The sequence below is a fragment of the Notechis scutatus genome, chromosome 4 (assembly GCF_049901735.1).
Source record: "Notechis scutatus isolate UNSWTSFEM ecotype Mainland chromosome 4, rNotScu1.2, whole genome shotgun sequence".
Lineage (NCBI taxonomy): Eukaryota > Metazoa > Chordata > Lepidosauria > Squamata > Elapidae > Notechis > Notechis scutatus.
Window position 1 is genome coordinate 29,344,412 of NC_142012.1, and position 21,935 is coordinate 29,366,346.

General features: G+C 42.3%; 1 protein-coding gene across 5 annotated transcripts in view; it reads left to right on the forward strand.

Moving 5' to 3' along the window:
• Window positions 1-12,905, forward strand: part of TTC29 (tetratricopeptide repeat domain 29) — a 93,214-nt gene extending 80,309 nt beyond the window's left edge. For all 5 annotated transcript variants that reach the window (XM_087963059.1, XM_087963061.1, XM_087963063.1 and 2 more), the window contains exons 11-12: window positions 12,421-12,484; window positions 12,729-12,905. In XM_087963059.1, coding sequence (XP_087819185.1) covers window positions 12,421-12,484; window position 12,729 — 65 coding nt within the window. In that variant the 3' untranslated portion in view covers window positions 12,730-12,905. The remainder of the gene's footprint in view (window positions 1-12,420; window positions 12,485-12,728) is intronic.
• Window positions 12,906-21,935: the final 9,030 nt, after the last annotated feature.

The window sequence follows — 21,935 nt, forward strand, 5'->3', positions numbered from 1 at the left end:
TAAACATGTAATGAATAATGATAATTTGTGTGTTTTAAAAATTAATAAAACTTGTTTTTTTTTTTTTTAAAAAAAAAGAATTTTACTCTTCTACTCTCCTATATCAGAAGAAAATGTCTGAGATTTTGCAGTACTGCAAACAGAGAGTAGGATGGGGTGCATTCTTTTTTCCTGGCTTCTTCTTATAAGTTCCAGGAAGCCTTGACTCCCAGTATATACACTTACAGCAATGCATGAGGCTCCTTTATCAAAATAGACATTGTCAACAAATCTATCATCCTCTGCTTTGCTGAATAGTTCCTAACCAGATTTCTTATTTTTATTTAATAAATATTATACTAATTAACAACATTAAAAATACATAAATAAAACAATTGATTAATCTAACTTTTTTAGATTATCATAGATTTTATCATAATATTTGAAAGAGAAAATCAGCCTGGCAGATTATATTTTAAACAACCTCAAAAATGTTTACTGAAAGTTTTGATTAAAGTCACTCGGTGAAAAGAAGCAGCAGCCATCTTGATTTGAATGTTGACAGACAACACATGTCAACAACTTTGCTGCATATAAGATTTTCAATTTTGTATGTTAACTCTTCTAGCCATTTCATGTGCCTGAAAACTCCACAGTTCCTGATATCTTGATAGATTTTAATTCTTATTCGCTGATGTCACCATCCACCTTTACTTCATCATTGTGAATTCTATTAGTTCAGTATTTATGCTGCAATGTGCCTTCACCATTTATCTAAATTTATTATTCTTATTTATATTTGTATGTTGCCTGACTTCCAACAATTCTGGACAGTTCACGAATCTTTTGTTAAAAATATAATAAACTACAAAAAGAAAAAAGAAACAAACCCAAATAATCCAAGAGGCTTCACTCACTCATGTCAAAGACTTGGGGGAAGAACCAAGTCTTCAAGGTCCTTCAAAACTCCAGCAGGGTAGGGGCCATCCAAATCTCAGGGGAACCTCATTGCAGTGGGCAGATGCTACTATAGAGAAGATCTGCTTCCAGGATTGTGATAGATGGCATTTTTTAATTGAAGGAACACAGAACGTTCCAATCCTGCCAGATTTGATTGACCAGGAGATGCTGTGGGATACAGATTTGAAATAGATGTCAAGAACCCACACCTTATGCCATGAAGGGCTTTACAGTTAACAACCAGTACCTTGAAGTACACCCCCAAGCAAATTGACAACCAGTGCAGCTCATGAAACGGAGCTGTTACATGGACATATTGCCCATCACTGCCGATGCCATTGCATTATGGACCTGTTGAAGCTTCAGGTGGTCTTTAAAGCACAATTCAGTAGATAAACTGTGAAGTGATTAGGGCATGGTGACTGTATGAAGGGCCTCCCATCTAAGAAGGGCACAATTTGTGCACCAGATCATTGAACAGGAGCTGTCAATCCAGGAAGACCCCCAGATTGTGAAATACTTTTATACATCAAAAGTTTCAGATTTTAATGGAGAAAAGACCAAAAAAGAGCTATAAGAGAAAAGGTTTTCAGAGGCAACCACACAGAGTGTAGAATTACCTGCATACAGAATGTAACACCTAGATAACACAGAACTGAATTGAAACTTTACAAATCTTTCAAAACATGTTGTGAATGTAGACTAACAGCTATGCCTGTCTGTCAATCTACATCATGCCAGACTGTCAATCTATATCACTATAAATGAAAACAGCTCCCTGTGCAATACTGCTAGTGCACATCCTCATAAGGGAGAGATGCCAAGTTATTTATAAAATGAGATACTCCAGCTTTTCCTCTGCTGGAAATAGAAGAGTTGATCATTTAAAATGTGAGGCAGGACTCAGCAGAATAGCAATAGCACTTAGACTTATGTACTGTTTCACAGTGCTTTACAGCCCTCTCTAAGCAGTTTACAGAGTCAGCATCTGGGTCCTCATTTTACCAACCTTGGAAGGATAGAAGGCTGAGTCAATCTTGAGCTGGCGAGAATTGAACTTCTGGCAGTTGGCAGAATTAGCCTGCAAAACTGCATTCTAACTATTGTGCCTGCACAAAAGTCTGTGGATCAAGGTTAGAAAAAGCATGGGACTACTATCATTCCCCACACTCTCAGTTTAAACTTTGGAATTTGCACAAATCTCCAGGAAGTTCAGGTAAGTGAGGAAGAAGAACCTCAGAAAATTGCAATCTCTGTAGAAGCACTTAACAATGTCAAGGCAGGGTGCATTGGGATTTTTATTCCTGTCTATGTGTTGTGCTATCTCACCACAAATTCCATGTTCTCATATTCTACACTGCCTTAACATCTAGGTCAATTTGAGAAATCTCCCCCCCTCCCCACACACACACACAATTGATAAGGTGAGGTAGTCACCTTACCCTAGACATCACCAGATAAGTCACTTTTCAAATAAATTACCCTAACCAAAGTTGGAAACTGTCATGTTTCATTTTTGGGCTATGCAGTGATTGCAAATTTACTTGTTTGCTTCACTTAAGTTAGAATAGGTTTATTTAATTTTTATTATTTATTTGTCAAGCAAATATTAGATAACAGGTATAAGTATAAACATGGTTATGAATACATGAAATTGATACATTAGGACAGGGACGGTAGGCACGTGGGTGCGCTTATGCATGCCCCCTACAGACCTCTTAGGAAAGGGGTGAGGTCAATAATAGACAGTCTAAGGTTAAACTTTTTGGGATTGGGGGAAGAAACTACAGTCAGGTAGAGTATTCCAGACATTGACCACTCTGTTGCTGAAGTCGTATTTCCTGCAATCAAGTTTGGTGCGGTTTACCTTGAGTTTGTATCTATTGTGTGCTTTTGTATTGTTGTGGTTGAAGCTGAAGTATTGACAGGTAGGACATTGCAATAGATAATTTTATGTACTACACTTAGGTCGGACCAAAGGCGGAGTAGTTCTAGGTTGTCTAGGTCTAAAATTTCAAGTCTGGTGGCATAAGGTATTCTGCAACAAGTAGAGGAGTGGAGAACTCTTCTTGTGAAATATTTCTGAACTTTCTCGACTGTATTAATATCAGATATGTAATGCGGGTTCCAGACCGATGAGCTGTATTGAAGTATTGGTCTAGCAAATGTTTTGTATGCTCTAGTTAGTAATGCGATATTACTGGAGAAAAAGCTATGCAGGATTAAGTTAACAACTCTTAATGCCTTTTTGGCTATGTAGTTACAGTGGGCTCTACCACTTAGATCATTAGAGATGAGTACTCCAAGGTCCTTGACATAATGGGGGTCATCAACAAGGTTTTGACTATTCAGCTTGTATTTTATCTTCTGATTTTTTTTTTTATTTTTTTTTTGCCAATATGTAAGACAGAGCATTTGTTTGTTGAGATTTGAAGTTGCCACTTGTTTGACCATTCTGATACATAGTCGAGGTCTTTTTGAAGGGTAGCAGTATTGTCAGTGGTGTTGAATAGCTTTACATCAGCGAAAAGAATGCAGTTGCTCTTAATATGATCACAGAGGTCATTTATATAGAGTATAAAGAGAGTTGGTCCTAGAACACTGCCTTGGGGGAGACCACTGTTGACAGGTACAGGATTTGATAGGGCGCTCCCTATTTTGACCATTTGTTGCCTGTTTGACAGGAATGCAGCTATCCAGTTATGCAGGTGTCTGGAGATACCATAAGATTTTAATTTTAGAAGTAGTTTGTCGTGTACCACTGAATCAAATGCTTTACAGAAGTCTATGTAAATAGTATCTATTGCTTTGCCCTGATCGAGTTGTGTAGTCCATATGTTTTTGCTGTGTAGGACTTGCAGATTACAGGATAGTTTTTTTCTGAAACCAAATTGTTTGTTAAGAGAGTAGGTTGTTTGTCTCTAAGTGGAGGATAATGGATTGGTTAATAATTGATTCCATGACTTTACAAGTGACACAACATAAAGAGATTGGTCTGTAATTTTCAACTAGGCTGGGGTCTCCCTTTTTGAAGATGGGGATGACCGTGGCTAGTCATATCCTCAACTTGGGAAAAGTTACCTTGTTCAATAATAATATTATTATAATAATATAAAAGATTGCAGATATTTATAATCTTATTACCAGAAAAACCAATGATTTCACCCAAAATTGAAAGGTATGTGGGAGAGATTACAATTTCTTCCACCAGCACTAGGCAGGACATTTTAAATTTGTTTGCTACAGTTTGTATCGGACAGAAATTCTAAAATAAATATTTCTTCATCCCTTTATCTTATCTTTTTCTTCTTTCCCCTTTTCCAAAATTAATCTCTCTCTCTCTCTCTCTCCCTCTCTCTCTCTCTCTCTCTCTCTCTCTGTAGAGAGAGAGAAAGAACACAAACATACATAATTTTTGATAGTCATAAAATGATGCATACATTAGTCTTATACAAAAAAAGCTTTTAACAAATTTAAAAAACTAAGGGTACTTTTATAACATGTATTATAATGTATTTTATTTGAGGATAGTGGGGCCACATCTAACATTTTGACATTCATTTTATATAACTCAATTCCTCCACTGTAGACTACATCATTTCTTAGTTACTGAGTTATTGTTTCAATAAGCATAGATGCAAATCATATGCGTGATATTTTTATACTAACATATATTATACTAACATAGAATGTATGTTTAATAAATTGCATAGAACTTGACCAGGATTGACAAGAACTGCATATCCTATTGCATTTTTGTTTTTCATTAGCTCAAGAGAATAAAATAAAATATGAGAGAAACATACCCACCACTTCACACAGAAATTTTCTTTATTCAGCTGGGCTTTGTACAATTTTCATGAATTTCAATGGGTAGGAAAATTACCCAGAATAATGGTCCTAATTTCATTCCTCTATTGATCAATTTATTGTGTCTTATTAATTACCAGGTATAAAGTATTATTAATAACTTGAAAACAAATACTTTAGAAGATAAAGCAGATGGGCCTTATAAAATTTTGTTATAGAAACAATGTTTATTTGACACATTCTCTTAAAAAAGAGGACACAATGAACTGCATAAAAAACTGTGTCGAAATTACAGAATAGGGCCCTTGGTAACTAAAATAACATTTCTTCAACAAATCCAATGTGGTTTTCTCAGCTTACATAAATATACAGTAGCTATTACCTTAAATTTAACCTCAAAATGAGCACAAACTCACTGTAGAGATATGATGAAGACCATATTGTATCTTTGTAGTCTGCAGAGATTTTCTTCAAACAACTCTCTGTGCTGAAATATATGATACACTTGAAAGCTAAAGAGATTGCTTCTGAATAGACATCACAAAGGTTGATTACATTCGTATATCAGTTAGCTAAACCCTGCAGGCTGTTATTCCATTAGTTGTGCTTGTCCACTTCTGCACTGTCAGAAAGTTGATCGTTTAATACAAAACACCCATATACAATGTTAAACTGTTAAAAAAAAAAAGCACAAGACATGTATTTAAAAATAATTTTAAAATAATAACTATTTGGGTTGCATCTTTAAACTTATTTACATTTTTCTTGTATTGCTTCCTTTTTTTTTTACATTTCCATTTTAAAAAAAACTAAAAGTGGCCAATTGCTATTTTTGAAGAACCTTTACGTTTTAATCCATAAGGAGTTGAAATGTGAATTGAACACCCTAGAACCTGAAACCTATCATGGCTGTCAAAGTCTACTACAAAGTAATCGAAGTTGTTATAACAAACCACGAATTCCAGGACAGAATGATTAAAACCAAGTACAGGTGACTCTGACTACAGCAGAGCAGAGCTTGAGTCTTACAGCTTTCATTTGCTTTGTATCTGCATCTTTAGAAAATATTCAAATGTTGGACTTTTAGTCCTGAGACTGGAAAGCATTAGAGGCACAAATTCTGAAAGCCAGACTGTTACTGCTACTGCTGTGCTGATTAGACTGTTGTAGCTGACAAATATTTTGCAATGAAGCTTTTATATTGGTAAACCACAACATAAAATTTTCTTATCCACCAGGAAAAAATATTTTAAAACTACACAATCATTTTAATTTCTTATAGATTTCCCTAAGTCTTGCTTAGGCAATACCTTTTATGACAACAACCAATATGTGTAGAGAGAGTGAAAGCAGATAACTTGTGAATTTTATATACATAAAATAGAATTCCTTTAACTGTTTTGCTTATTAGGACAACTTTTTGGAATCTGCTTCTTCTTCGTTTTATAGTTGGGCTTTTGCTCTACCAACCTCGTATAAGGGTATGACTGTAGTTACAGAATTGAAGGATAGGGTTCTTGACCGAGGAACTGAAATATCCAAAAAAACCCTCCTATTTGGATTAGTGAGCTAGACTTTATGAAACTCAGCAGGAAATCAGTTCAGTTCGGCATATACACAAAAAACCAGCTGGATAAAGGCTGAAAAACTTCAACTCACAGCAACTCCATAATAAAAAAAATGCTAAAGCTTATTTAGCAATATCTCAAAGGCCTTATTTCCTTATTAAGTAAGAAGTGAAACAGAATTAATGAAATGTAATAATACTTCAAAGGGAAGCCTGATGAAGGACACAATGCAGTATCATGTAGCACAGTGAAAGACAGGAAAATGTAGAAGATCACTGAAAGTTTCCTTTCTTTCATTTTAGAAATTAACACCTCCCAAAGAAGTTGATGAATGCTTGTGAATTATATTTGAATCGTGGAAAATTGTTTGGAAAGGATTCACTAAAAATATTCTCCACCTTCACAGCTTTCAATGCCCTATCCAACATAATTCAGTAGGACTCCCAAACCTTTTAGGATGTGAAGACAATACTGTGTAAAGGAACAGAAAATTTATTTTCAAGGAAAGCCTTAAGCTATCTTGTTTCAGCTACTGTTGCTCTGATTGTTGTTATTATGGTTTGTAACATAGGTAGTTTATGTTGTATTGGTCTGGACGGACACACCAGGCAGACACAGGAGCTGAAGAATAACGTTTCTTTATTTGAAGTAGTAACAGATTAACGTGGCTGCCCAGCTGGGCTGGCAGCCGGCTGGCTGGGCCGGAGCCCCAACTGCCCCAGTTGATGCCGCTTGACAGCTCCTTATATAGTCTGCTGTCAAACGGCACCAACCAATGGGAACAGTAAGATGGTCCCGCTCAAAATGCGGACCAGGTTGAAGACTTAGCTAGTCAGGGACACAACACCCCTTTCCCTAGCTAAGGGCATGCGCTGCCCAGCCTTTTGGGAATACAATGGTATAACAAGGAAATTGAACTAGTGAGGAAATTGAACTAGTGGCCAGGGAGGAGCACCTGGCCTGGGAAGGAGACCCTGACAACGTGGCAAGCAACCCTGCCCAGGTGACCTCCCGCCTGTGGCGGAGTAGGGGCCCCACATCCCAAGGGTTGTGGGTCAAATACTGACAGCTGCCTGCCTTGGAACCAACGCTGCAGAGATGGCAGGTCTAGCTGTGGCTTTGCGTGAAGGGGTATGTGGGGACCACTGAGTTAGGGAGCTGACTATGAGGGTCAGGGCCTAAGGCTGAAAAAGGGAGCAGGCCTTCGTGCTCTCCTGGCCCCCTAGGGTAGTGACAATCCAACCTCCCACCCACCTAGCTTTCGCCCCCTGGGAAGTGTAGTGCTAATGTCAAGGGAGACAAGCCCAGGTGGGAGATACCCTGGAGGTGGGTGCATGGAAGGACTCTAATGGTGGGTGCGCACCTCCTTGTTCAACGCCTGACACCCACCACCCCTAAATACCGGAATCCATCCCCCAGAGTCATTGGGAAGGGGGGGCAGAGAGAATTTTTTATTTAACAACCTGAGAGAACGAAGAAAGGTCTCAACAGTTCAGTGAAACATGGAAACGAACACCAGCCCTGCTCAACCCCGGAGGGGCTGCATCTCTGCAGAGCCAATGGCTGCACCCATGTCCACAATGGTGAAAAGCCTGAAAATGGAGAAAGGCCTGGAGCTGAACGCAGCAGGCCCACGAAGAGCTGCACCCGCAGTAGGCCCATCGCTCGGCAGCCGGTGGAAGTCGAGGAGCGCTCGGGCTGTCGGCGGCCACGGCGGAGGCGGCAGCGTCGGCGGCGGCCGGGACGGGAGGCGACTGCAGCGGAGGTCGCGCGGCGGCTGCGGAGAGAGGCGACGGCTGCGGATGCTCGCGGCGGCGGTGGTAGAAAAACGGAGGCCGCGGCGGTGGCAGCGAAGGCCGCGGCGGCAGCAGAAGAGCAGAGGCGCGGCGGCGGCAGCGGAGGCAGCGGCGCGGCGGAGCGAGGCGGCGGGGCTGTGGAGGCCTCGCGACGGCGGCGGCAGAGAAACGGAGGCCACGGCGGCGGCAGCGGGCGCGGCGGCGGCAGAACGGAGGCGCGGCAGCGGCAGGAGAGCGGAGGCCGCGCGGGCGGCGGCAGCGAGGCCGCAGCGGCGGCAGAACGGAGGCCGCAGCGGCGGCAGAAGAGCGGAGGCGCGGCGGCGGCGGCAGCGGAGGCAGGCGAGCGGCGCAGAAGAGCGGAGGCGCGGCGGCGAGCGGAGCGCGCGGCGGCTGAAGAGCGGAGGCGCGGCGGCGGCAGCGGAGGCGCGGCGGCAGAAGAGCGGAGGACGCGGCGGCAGCGGAGGCCGCAGTGGCGGCTGAGAGCGGAGGCCGCAGCGGCGGCTGAAGAACGGAGGCGCAGCGGCGGCTGCGAAAGCGGAGGCGCGGCGGCGGCAGCAGAAGAGCGGAGGCAGCGGCGGCAGAAGAGCGGAGGCGCGGGCGGCGGCAGCGGAGGCCGTGGCAGCGGCAGAAGAGCGGAGGCGCGGCGGCATCCTCGGCGGGAGCGGCTGCAGCGAGGCGCTCGGCGTCCTTGGCGGGAGCGGCTGTCGGGTCGCGCGGCGGCGGCAGCAACGGTAACGGCGGCCGGAGCAGTGGGGGAGGGTGGAAGCGTGGTCTCGCCGGCCTTCACGGCCTTGAGGCGAAGTCTGGATCTCTGCTAGAGGCTGTAGGCTTTTGCGCTCTTGTAGCGCCCACGGGTGGGGGTTTTTCGCCAGCCTTCACAGGCCTTGAGGCGACGTCTGTTCCTCGACTGGGAGGCTTTTCAGACTTCTGCGCTTTGGTAGCGCCAACGGGGTTTCGCCAGCCTTCACGGGCCTTGAGGCGACGTCTGTTCCTCGACTGGGGAGGCTTTTTCAGACTTCTGCGCTTTGGTAGCGCCAACGGGGTTTCGCCAGCCTTCACGGGCCTTGAGGCGACGTCTGTTCCTCGGCTAGGAGGCTTTCAGACTTCTGCGCTTTTGTAGCGCTAACGGGGGTGCCTTTCGCACGGGAGGCTAGAGTGCCTGTCAGGCAGTGACTTTCTCCTCAGCTCAGGGAGACTTTCTCCTCAGCTCAGGAGACTCTCTTCTCAGCTCAGGAGACTTTCTTTTCCTCAGCTCAGGGAGACTTTCTCCTCAGCTCAGGGAGACTTTCTTTTCAGCTCAGGGAGACTTTCTTTTCAGCTCAGGAGACTTTCTTTTCCTCAGCTCAGGAGACTTCTTTTCCTCAGCTGAGGAGGCTCTTTAAATTTGGCGCGCGCAGAGACTGTCTGCGGCTCCAGACATTCTGTGGCTTCAGCTCTTTCTTCAGTGACTTAGCTTCTTGCCTGGGTGTCTCTTCTGACATCCCACCTTGCGCCAGTGTTGTATTGGTCTGGACGGACACACCAGGCAGACACAGGAGCTGAAGAATAACGTTTCTTTATTTGAAGTAGTAACAGATTAACGTGGCTGCCCAGCTGGGCTGGCAGCCGGCTGGCTGGGCCGGGCCCCAACTGCCCCAGTTGATGCCGTTTGACAGCTCCTTATATAGTCTGCTGTCAAGCGGCACCAACCAATGGGAACAGTAAGATGGTCCCGCTCAAAATGCGGACCAGGTTGAAGACTTAGCTAGTCAGGGACACAACAGTTTAGATTGGAGTTGGCATTTGCATTCATTTATTGAATTCTTTCCAATGACCTGGGATAGGCAGATGCTATTGTTTGATGGTGTTAGAGATATCATGGACTGCATCAGCACCATTTAACCACTTGAAAGTTCAGTAATTGTCCTGTATTTGCCAGATGGTGCCCCTTTTGTTGGATTGTTCATTACGCGGTATGTTTTGCCAAATGTTAACCAAGCTTCAATTTGATCTCTTTGCTGTATGTTATTAAACTTCTTGACAGTGAGTGAGTGTAGACCGGTTAGCTATTTCAACAAAAACCTATGCAGTTCATCTTCACCTGGTGCTAGCCAAATCAAGATTTTCCTTGACATTTTCTGCACCATTTCTGTTCTTTCATTTCATCTTCTTTTTTATTTTTATCTACCTCCTTCATCCAAGTTATACATTGTATTTCTGGAATAGTCCCAAAGCTGCACTCAGAACTTCACTGTTTTTTCTTATGTCAACTGTTGACTGGTTTACTATGGTTGTCCCCATTTATGGATTGCTAGAAACTGATCTGACTGAAATTTAAGATAGCAATAGCAATAGCACTTAAACTTATATACCGCTTTATAGTGCTTTATAGTCCTCTCTAAGCAGTTTACAGAGTCAGCATATTGCCCCCAACAATCTGGGTCCTCATTTTATCCCCACGGAACAATGGAAGGCTGAGTCAACCTTGAGCCTAGTGGGATTTGAACTACCAAATTGTAGGCAGCTGGCTGCAGAAGTAGCTTGCAGTAGTGCACTCTAACCACTGTGCCACAGAGGCTCAAAGATACTCCATATACAAGCTTTGTATCTGCTGATCTTCCTGGCTATAGCAGTTATTTGCTCCGTATTATTTCCTGTGCTTCCTTAATTTCCCTTTTTAGGTGATATTTCTTAATCAGGTATTCTTTTGGTCTTCTTGTTCTTCAGCTTGTTTTCTTTCATTTCTTCCAGCTTGCTTACATCTACTCAATCTGCTCCATTTCTGAAGTACATTTATCTGTTTGTTGCTTTGAGCATTCCTGTCCATTTGAGATAGAGCATTTCAGGTTGTTGCAAATTAACCTCAGTAGCTTAGTAACTACTTTGAATAAGGAATATTGCCGTTTCAAATGAGATAGTACTTACCATGCACTCTAATAGATCTCTGCCTCTCTTTTTTAGCACTGCTAATATAGCACCACAATGCAATACAATCTTTGCTTTATATAAATAAGATTATTGGTTTGAAACATGGCACAAATACTTTTATTATATTTGTTTTTTTTTCAATAGCTAGTTTTTACACAGGTTTTTTTTTTTAAGAAAACAAGTTCAGGAGTTTATTGTTTAAATGCTTTTATTGTTACTTGAAAGAGAAGAGTTTCTCCTTTCCCAGATCTCAAAGAGCCCAAACTGGTTTTTTTCTTTCCATTTATTTCACAGGAATTCTGTAAAACAATTACGTTGCGATACTGTGACAGTCCCAGAATCACTCAATAAGCTTTTGACACAGTTTTGTCTTGAAACTGGGTCTTCTCTGTTGTTTTTCAAAACATTAACCACTTTACAAACTGGTCTTAAGGACCTATTATTTTTAATTCATTAGTTATTAGTGAAAATTACAGTGACTAGTAACACTAGGAGACTTTTTATCAGTTCAACAGTAGTACTGACAGAAAAGTTTTATTTGACTACAATTGATTCATATGAGAAGTGACCTCTAGGTTATACTCCCCTTAATGGTTCTTCAATAGGCTTTATTTTCATATCTTTTAGTGGTAGTCAGTTGGGTGAATCTTCATATCATTAATTCAAATAGTAAATGGAAAACCTTCATTGTTTATTGGAATAGTAAATATCATATTAGTTATATTTTATGACAAGTACATACATCTTTTCTGCTTAATGTATAATATTATGTTTTAATAATTTAATAAATTATTTTTGGAGCTAAATGTTCTTAAGCTTGAACTCAACCAATTTCATTGCAACCTTTTTTATGCATTATCGTCATGTCAGTTGCACACAGGTATGATCATAATATTTGCATAAATCTTATGTCTTGACAGAATTGTGTTCAAAATATGATGTGTCTAGAAAAGATGGAGTAAATATATGTACCTATTAAAGATATATACTAATAATGATGTAAATACTTTTACTTGATATAATATGTTGTTCTGAATTATCTCAATGTTTCTAAAATCACTTGTATTGCAGAAGATGGATTTTGAATCAGTTTGATAACTTTGAATTCTGTGAGCTCTGCCAAAAAAATTATATGACTGTGGCATTCCTTCCTCTTTTCATTGGCATATATCTCTTACTGATCAGTTGAATGTGTTGAGGACTATTGGAAAGAATAGGTTACAAGAGGCTTAAACAAATAATGACAAAGGACTTCCCTTCAAAATGAAACCCTGATTAAAAAAATATTGTAAACTGTACAGGAATAGCACTGGTCTAGAAGGGGTATAGTCACCATGCACATCGTGCCCTGTAATTTACTTGGGTAGATGTTACTGATCTACATATTTCTACTTTTTTAGATGCCCAACAAGAAGAAAACACTGAAGATATTAGCTACATTCCAACATCTGAAGCAACTATCTGGTACAACATTTTGTATATATTTTGTTCTATACACAAAATACATTTTATAGTTAATGCTTGTGGAAATAATATAATAATACCTTCCATCAAATGTTCTTTTATTATGTTTGTGTTGTATCCAAGGAAATTTTACTCTTGATGAAATGACCGAAGAGAAGTTAGTAATGTATTTTAAACACAAGAGTTTTTCACAGTTAAAAAGCTAAATGGTTAATTACATTTCACTCTTTTTTTCATTTTGCAGAATCTATTGAAGAGTTTCTAAAGCTGATGAATGAATATGAGGAGATGCTGGTTCACAAAAACTTTGAAATGTTAAAATCGGACCAAATCAAGCTAATCAAATGAATATTTTAATATGTTTAGCTTTTGTATCCATAATCATCCACATTAAACAATAAATAAAAGTTCTAAAATTTTATCTATAAACATAGTTGACTTTCTATTCCATGTGCTAATTAATTAACTGCTTTAATTCCTATTAAAATAAACTAATATGTTAAAATTCAACATCTGATACAACTAATATTTATGGTTTGTTCCATCCTTTTTATTTCATTTATTAGAATCATAATTGAGTGATATTATTAACAAAATGAAATAGCATTTCTTATATGTATTTCAATTTAAAAGTCTGTATTTTTGAATGCATTTTTGTGAGCTTGGGGACTTTATACAATGATGAACATAGTGGGTTAGGAATAAGGCAATCACGTCATAATATATCAATACATTTTGTTTGCGGAATCAAAAATGTACTACAGAGTATCCCAACTGTAGGTTAATTTAAGACAATTAAGGTATATGTCCTGTGGGAAGACCTGTGTGGCTACCATTTATTTGATGGCATTCTGGAAGGCCTTAAAGACTTGGCTGTCCTCCCAAGGAATGAATGAAGTCCTTTGTGGCATATGTTTTGTGTTGATGGCTGGATTTACATTCTATTTATTTATCTTGTACGATAGTGTTTAATTAGTTTTTTTTTAGTAATCAGTCGGGATCATTTGAGAATCATGCAGGTCCTAAATAAATACTGAAGAGTTTTTGCAAACCTTGTGCTTCAGATTTGGCATATTTGGTGTTGAGATTAATAGAGCTTCTTACATGATCTTTGCATTTATTACCAAAAGTCCCTTCTACCGTGTTTCTCCAAAAAGAAGGCCGGGTCTTATTTTCTTTTGACCCCAGAAAAAAATGGCTAGGCCTTCATTTTGGAAGATTCTAATTATTGACTTACCTCACGATGGTGGCACTGACAGCCCCGCCCAGCAGGAGCCCACTGCTGGCCTACTTCTTCTGCAGCCGCTTGCCACCATTCACACATATCCCCCAGGCCTCTGTTTAGCCTTCAGATGCCTTCCAGCAGGCATCTGAAGATGAAACGGAGGCCAGGGCAATGTTTGCGAGTGGCGGCAAGCAGCCGCAGACAAAGCAGCTACAGAAGAAGGCAAGGCAGGTGTCAGGGTGTGCAAGGCCTGGTAAGTAGGGCAGCTCCACCCCACCGTCCCCACCCTAGCTTATTTTTTACCTGTGTGCCTCGCTTCACCCCCGGCACCCCGGGCTAATTTTGTGAGTGGGGCTTAATATGATCGCATGTGCTCAAAAACGTGATAGACTTCTTTTCGAGGTGGGTCGTCTTTTTGGAGGAACACAGTATTATTGATGGAAGGCAAGAATATTTAATTTCTATTTCTACATGCTTTTTCTTCCAAATTATACTAAACATTCAATCACAGTTTGTTTGAACATCCATTAGGATATTAATGGTATTAGGCACTGGAGAAAGAGTTCTTTCTCATTAGCCAAGAGTTCCATTTCTACAAGTTGCATCAGATCATGGTAATAATAAAAAAATATTTTTAGTTCTTTTAAATTTATTTCTTTGATTTCTATAGCTGCCGATTTCAACAGTTGAGTCTGTAATTAGTACAGAAGAAGAACCATGCTGCTATTAATAGGAAGAAATGTTTCATGCTGCAGGGACCTAATTCCTAAATATTTTAGTATAGGTTAATAAAATCTCTAGCCCAAAACTACATTATATGCATCGCAATATATGAAATTTTAAACACAATATTATGTGCTAGAAAATCTGTATCAATTACTCTTGTTGTATTTGTTCCTCTTTTGAATTTAATTTGTTTTTCAAATTATGATGATGGACTGAAGAGCTATATTGTGCTGCAATTTAACCATTGGGAATAAAATAAAATAATCACCTTTCCTACCAGCTTTCATATTTAGATGTATTTTTGCTGCTCCAACATTTCCATTTGGCATCAGAATCAAATTTCATGTCTTCCTGGGCATTTTGTTGGAATGGCATGTGCTCATATCACCACTCTACCAATTAGACTGGCATATAAAGTAACCATTGGATGGGTCCTTTCCATGTGATCTCAATGATTAACAACCCCTGGCACAGGATAACTGCATTGAAAAACATTGGTACGCCTTTAGAATAAACAGTCTTCAGTTCTGACAAGGGTTTTATATAACTTGCAGAGTCTAATAACCTGAATATTTTGCTTTTATTTCTTCCAGGATGTACTATGAGAAAATGATATTGCCAAACTATCCCAAATCTTACAATACGTTAGGAAACAATGATTGAAGAAATGTATACACTAGTAATACACTTAGTGGAACAGGGCCAGATTTATTACTTCAGAAATTTGTCCTGGCAGATTGCAGTTCTTGGAAAACTCTGAACTAATCTAAACTAAATACTCTGAGAAGGATGTAAATATTAAACATACTCCTCATGCATATTTTTCAATAATACTAATATAAACTGCACAGTCTTATAAAAATCTATAGGCTCCTTTCTGATTCCATATAAAGTTTAATTACTTACATGTGTACCGCAGATTTCTATTATTTGTAATAAATAGATTCTTAACAAAGACATGCTTTCCAAAAATTATGAGAAATCACTTTTTGTGATACACAAGAAGTTTGCTTTTCCAACTTACAATTTCTTACATTTATACTATCCTGATCCTAAAGCATCCATCACAATGGTTTCTTGAAAAATCCTCATATATCACAACATTGATCTATGCTGTGTCCTCTTACCCAGGCAAAGTCCCATTGATTACAATCAGACTTACTCTGAAATGACATATACAAGATAGTACTATTAAAGTTCAGCATTTTTTTTGCTTCACAGAAGAAATCAAAATGATGATATGAAGTATCATCATGAAGAAAATCAACAACATAGTTGTTGCGGTTCGCCAGCAGCCTGTGCAGATGGCAGCGGAATTGGACAGTGGGAAAGAAAGGGGATCAGTCCGAGAGTCTGGAGAGGACTTGGACGAGGGGGCCAGGACCATCTGGGAGTGGGGTGCTGCTTCTGGAATCTTTGAAATCTGGCAGCAGTGAGGCAGAGGACCCAGGGGAGCCTGTTCCCATTGCGTGCGTGCGCAGAGCTGCTAGAAGGCAAGAGCAACTGAAACAAAAGGGACGACTCAGGAGTAAGGCTGGGAGGTGAGTGCCCCTCCCATAAGGTATAAAGGACAGGCAAAGATGATAAAACCTTTGCAGGAAGCAAAGTAGTTCGTTTGGTTCAGATTCATTCTTGAAGCTCTTTGTACTTCAGTTGTTTTTTTCTAGTTTATTGGACACATCTGTTATTGGCAGCACTTCACAGGAAAGCAAGGTGAGTGCTTATCTCAAGGGACTGTTTGAGATTCATTATCAGCTGGGAATGAAAATAATTCCCAGTGTTGCAATAAAACAAGGCTTGTTTTTAAAATAAGCATGTGCGTAATTACGGTCTCAGAAGCCTTGGTCAGAACAATAGTAACATTGGTGTGCATGTCTACTTATTGTTCATCATCTAAATTGTTCAAAATTAATTCCTGTTCTACAGATATATTCAAGAATAAATGAATAGCGAAAGATTAAAAAATACTAAGAACTGTGAATGCAGAAATGTGTATATTGCCAATATTGTTCAATGAATGCTGCTATGAAAAGTTCCAGAACCAATTCTACATACTATATGTCTGGCGTCTTTGAGTAAGAGAACACTACAGTATCCACTTAGACTGTTCTTGTAATATTTGCATCCAAAGGGGGCCTAGACACTGTTTCTATTTCTTTTAGTTCCAAAACACTCATTTTATTCCTTCCTACACAGATCTCATACATTAATTCTATATGGAGACATAATGTGCCCAAAAGAAATGTTCAATGGTGTTCCGAACTAAGCAACTCGTTAGTTTGCAATTCTAATAGTTTTCCTTCCACGACAGGCTCGTAAACCTGCACTTCTGATTGGCCCGTTAATAGCGGATTGTGATTGGTCATTTTTGGCTGATCTGATTGGCTGTTGGCGGGTCACCGCTGATTGGACGCTCCCAGCGCGGCAAACTCAAATCATTGGGTGTTTTGACAGCAGCCAGCTCTATAAAAGGAGCTGCTGCTGCCCAAGTATTTTAGCTCTGTTCTGAAGTCACTAATAAAGAGTTGGAGTTACTATTCGATGCCTCGTCTCCATTCCTTGCGCCCACTCTCCCAGACATAACACTAAGCAATGAAGGTGGGATGCGGAGACGATAGAGCTGACTGAGCACTCGCTGAACACTAACAGAGCACGTGGCTGATAGTGAACCAATAGCGGCAGAATGACCAGCGGCGCCATACCACCCGCTCCATTTGACCCAGCCAATGAAGACTGGGACTCGTATATGGACAGGTTTCAGATGTTCTTGGAAACCAATAACCTGAAGGATGCTATGCCTGGCAAGAAACGAGCTGTATGCCTGACCCATTGTGGTCCCGCCGTTTTTAAGATGGCAAAGGCACTCGCTAAACCAGCAGAAGTCAAGACGATGGACTGGGACAACCTCGCCCCAATCCTCCGGGCCCATTATGCCCCAGTGGTGCCAATACTCATCAGGAGACACGAGTTTTACCAGAGGGACCAACAGGAAGGCGAAAGTGTTGGAGACTTCATCGCGGACCTCAGAAACCTGGAGGGACTCTGTGGCTTCGCAAACCTAGAGGAAGCCATGAGAGATTGAATCGTTCTGGGTCTAAAAGACCCCAAAACCCAGAGCAAGATTATGGCAAAGGGACACATCGGCCTCGCAGATGTCATCGCCAATGCTACTGCAGCAGAAGCAACCAGGAAGTCGGCAGCTCGAATGCGCCAAACGAACAGACTGCACCGCCAACTCGCTAGTGACACTACGTTCTTTTCTGAGAAGCACACAACGACCACCCACCATGAAGACCTCGAATCCTCATCAGAAAGCGAGGAAGAAGAGATCAACAGACTCAGGTCAGAACGCAATCAGCGAGACCAGCGAAATCGCAAACCTTCATATCAGTGTGCTGGATGCGGGGGAAACCACCCGCGGTCAGACTGAAAATTCCTAGATGCCCTCTGCCGTTCCTGTGGAAAGAGGGGCCATATTGCAAAGGTCTGTAGAAGCAAGCGAGGGTCCAGCCCAAACTGAAGAGAAAATAATTTCCGGCAGACAACAGGCACCCCACCAGTAAATCGGGACCGCCCAAGCAACCAATGGAACCACTACTACAGAAATCGAGCACCAGCCACTTCTACCAGACGAGAAGAGGCACACCAAACCATCACCATCGGCCACGCGTCATCCCTTGATGCAAGAAAGATCTGAGTAAGGGTCACCATTGAGAATCGGCCATGCGTTATGGAAGTCGACTCTGGGTCTTCCCTATCAATGGTCTACTGGAAAGCCCTCAAACAGCTGATCCCTGACATCCGTCGCCAGGACCTCAGCACACAGAAGATTATATTAAAGGACTACCAGGGTAATAGGATCCCTGTCGCCGGTTCCAGCCACGTCCAAGTCTCCTTCAAAGACCACACCGCAACCCTACCTCTTACCGTCGTCGATAAAGATCGACCCAGCTTACTAGGCTTGCAGTGGTTCGCGCCACTAGGAATCGAACTGGCGGGCATCAACCAGACCAAAAGCGATGACTGGGAAGCGGCCCTCGTCCAGGACTTCCGGGAAGTTTTCACCGAGAAGCTAGGCAAGTACAAGGGATCCCCCATATCATTTAATCTCTGCCCTGATATTGCACCCATTCGCCTTAAGCCTCGTCGAGTGCCCTTTGCACTCAAACCAAAGATTGATGAACAATTGGACAAATTAATAGCCCAAGGCATGTTGGAACCGATTGACCACGCCCGATGGGAGACCCCAATTGTAACCCCCATAAAACCTGACGGATCTCTGAGAATTTGTGGGGATTACAAGGCCACCCTAAACCACGCACTTCAGCAGAGCGCTTACCCCGTACCTGTGATCCAACACCTTCTTCACTCCCTTGGGGGCGGGAAAATATTCGCAAAATTGGATCTAGCCCAGGCGTACCAGCAGCTGCCCGTAGATGCAGAGGCCGCAGAAGCCCAAACTATAGTCACGCACAGAGGTGCATTCAAGTGTAATAGACTCCAGTTCGGAGTGAGCGTAGCATCTGGCATCTTCCAAAGTCTGATGGAAAGGTTGCTACAAGGCATCAAAGCGGTTGTGCCCTACTTCGATGATGTCTTGATAGCCGCTCCCACTAGAAGCCTACTAGAAAAGCGACTAAGAATGGTCCTCCAAAAATTCAAAGATGCTGGCCTGAAGGTCAAGAAGGAAAAGTGCCAACTATGCACTGAGAGGGTTGAATTCCTTGGTTACCTTCTTGACAAACAGGGAATTCACCCTACGGGGAAAAAAATGGCTGCAATAAAAAATGCCCCAATTCCTAGAAACAAAACAGATCTCCAAGCCTTCCTGGGACTCATCAACTTTTATAACATCTTCCTACCCCAGAAGGCGACTGTTGCTGAACCCCTGCACAGGCTCCTCGACAAGAAGGCTTCCTGGGTCTGGGGACGTCGAGAAGAGCGGGCTTTTCAGCAAGTAAAAAACCTTTTAACATCAGATGCTGTATTGATACAATATAACGAGACTTTACCATTAACTGTCACCTGTGACGCCTCACCGTTTGGAGTAGGAGCCATCCTGAGCCACGTCCTGCCAAACGGTACTGAGGCACCCATTGCATTTTTTTCAAGAACTTTATCTAAAACTGAGAGAAACTATAGCCAACTAGATAAAGAGGCTCTCGCTATTGTATCAGCGATCAAACGATTCCATGAGTATGTATATGGCAGACCCTTTTCGATAATCACCGATCGCAAACCATTACTTGGCATCTTGGCAGGGGATAAACCAACTCCCCACATCTTATCGCCAAGAATGACACGCTGGTCAGAGTTTCTATCCGCATACGATTACCAACTGGAACACCGACCCGGAAAAGCCATTCCCCATGCTGACGCCCTGAGCCGCTCTCCACTACCAGAAGTCTTAGACGACCCAGCTCCAACCCTAACTACACTGCAAATCGAGACACTTCCTTCACCACCACTAACTGCACAAGACATCGCATCTGAAACAAGGAAGGACCCTTGTTTGGCACGAGTCCTCAGCTGGGTGGAAAGAGGTTGGCCTGACAACGAACCCAACAACACCTTCAAGCCCTTCAAACACAGGCAGACAGAACTTTTCTCCCAAAAAGGATGTGTTTTGTGGGGAGACAGAGTCATCATCCCAGGAAGACTACAGCATAAGGTCCTAAAACTACTGCATGATGGACATCCGGGCATCGTGCGAATGAAGGCACTAGCAAGGAGCTACGCGTGGTGGCCAGGTATGGACAGGCAAATAGAAACCTGGGTGGCCACCTGTAACAAGTGCCAGGAAACACACTCAGCTCCACCAAAAGCACCACCAACAGAATGGGAAACGCCCCGAGGTCCCTGGTCCCGTATCCACATCGATTTTGCGGGACCCACCAAGGGTCATACGTTTCTCATAACAGTGGATGCCTATTCCAACTGGCTTGAAGTCCACAAAATGAAGAGCACCACCACAGAGGCCGTCGTTAAAAAACTAAACAGACTATTTGCCACACACGGGTTGCCAGATGTCTTGGTTTCAGACAATGGCCCACAATTCACCGCCTTGGCATTTGAACAGTACCTAGCAGACCGGGGGATACGCCATGCCTTAACATCGCCGGCTCACCCTGCGGCCAACAGTAGGGCTGAACGAATGATCCAATTCACAAAGAAAACCTTACACAAGATGGAGCAAGGGAACATCCACGACAAGGTGACCAGGATGCTTCTCCTCCAACACATTACTCCAAACAGCACCACAAATAAAACCCCAGCCGAACTCCTGATGGGCAGGAAACTTCGATCACATCTTGACCGCCTACACCCTGCCTACACGCCGGAAAAGCCCCTGGGGTCCAGCAGCAAGTATCGCACGTTCAAGGTAGATGACCTGGTTTTTGCAAAAAAACTTTACAGGTGACCCATTGTGGGTCCCCGCTACCATAACTCAACTTACGGGTCCCCGTTCCTACCGTTTACAAACTGCTGATGGGAGACTGTGGAAGCGCCACATCGACCAACTACGCTCCAGGTTGGCACCTACCTCCTTCACAAACCCCGAACTCCAAACCAGGGGGGGAAGGGAAATCGAGGGGGCCGAAAATGAACTAGTATCCGACCCAGTACTCGAAACTCAGAAATCAACGCAACCAAACCCAGAATATTCACCTTCCGAAGAAGAGCCGGGGCAGATGGTCATCTCTCCACGAAGCAGCAATGCGGCATCAGCTAACTCAGAGAATCCAGATGACAGCCTTGACGGGGGTAGGAATGACAACCCCGAGTCACCCAACGGAGAAGTCAGATCATCATTACTGCCGAGCTCAATGAACAGCCCACCGGAACCAGAGTCCGGGCAAAGACTGGTGGAGCAACGCAAATCAGGTAGACAGGTGAGACAACCTGCCTACCTGCGAGAATACATCACCCCACCCTTGAGACAGAACCTAGGGGGGAAGGGTGTTCCGAACTAAGCAACTCGTTAGTTTGCAATTCTAATAGTTTTCCTTCCACGACAGGCTCGTAAACCTGCACTTCTGATTGGCCCATTAATAGCGGATTGTGATTGGTCGTTTTTGGCTGATCTGATTGGCTGTTGGCGGGTCACCGCTGATTGGACGCTCCCAGCGCGGCAAACTCAAATCATTGGGTGTTTTGACAGCAGCCAGCTCTATAAAAGGAGCTGCTGCTGCCCAAGTATTTTAGCTCTGTTCTGAAGTCACTAATAAAGAGTTGGAGTCACTATTCGATGCCTCGTCTCCGTTCCTTGCGCCCACTCTCCCAGACATAACAAATGGCATTGTTGATTCATTTATAATCATAATTCTAACCATTAATTTAAATTAAAATTCATCACATGAATATTTGGGATTATTAATTTTTTGTTTTATTAATATTATTAGCAAATTGACCTGGCTAGATATTTAACCAAAACAAAGTGATGATCAGACAGCCATCAGACAGTCTGGAACAATATTAAAACTTACTTCTTAGCTCAGA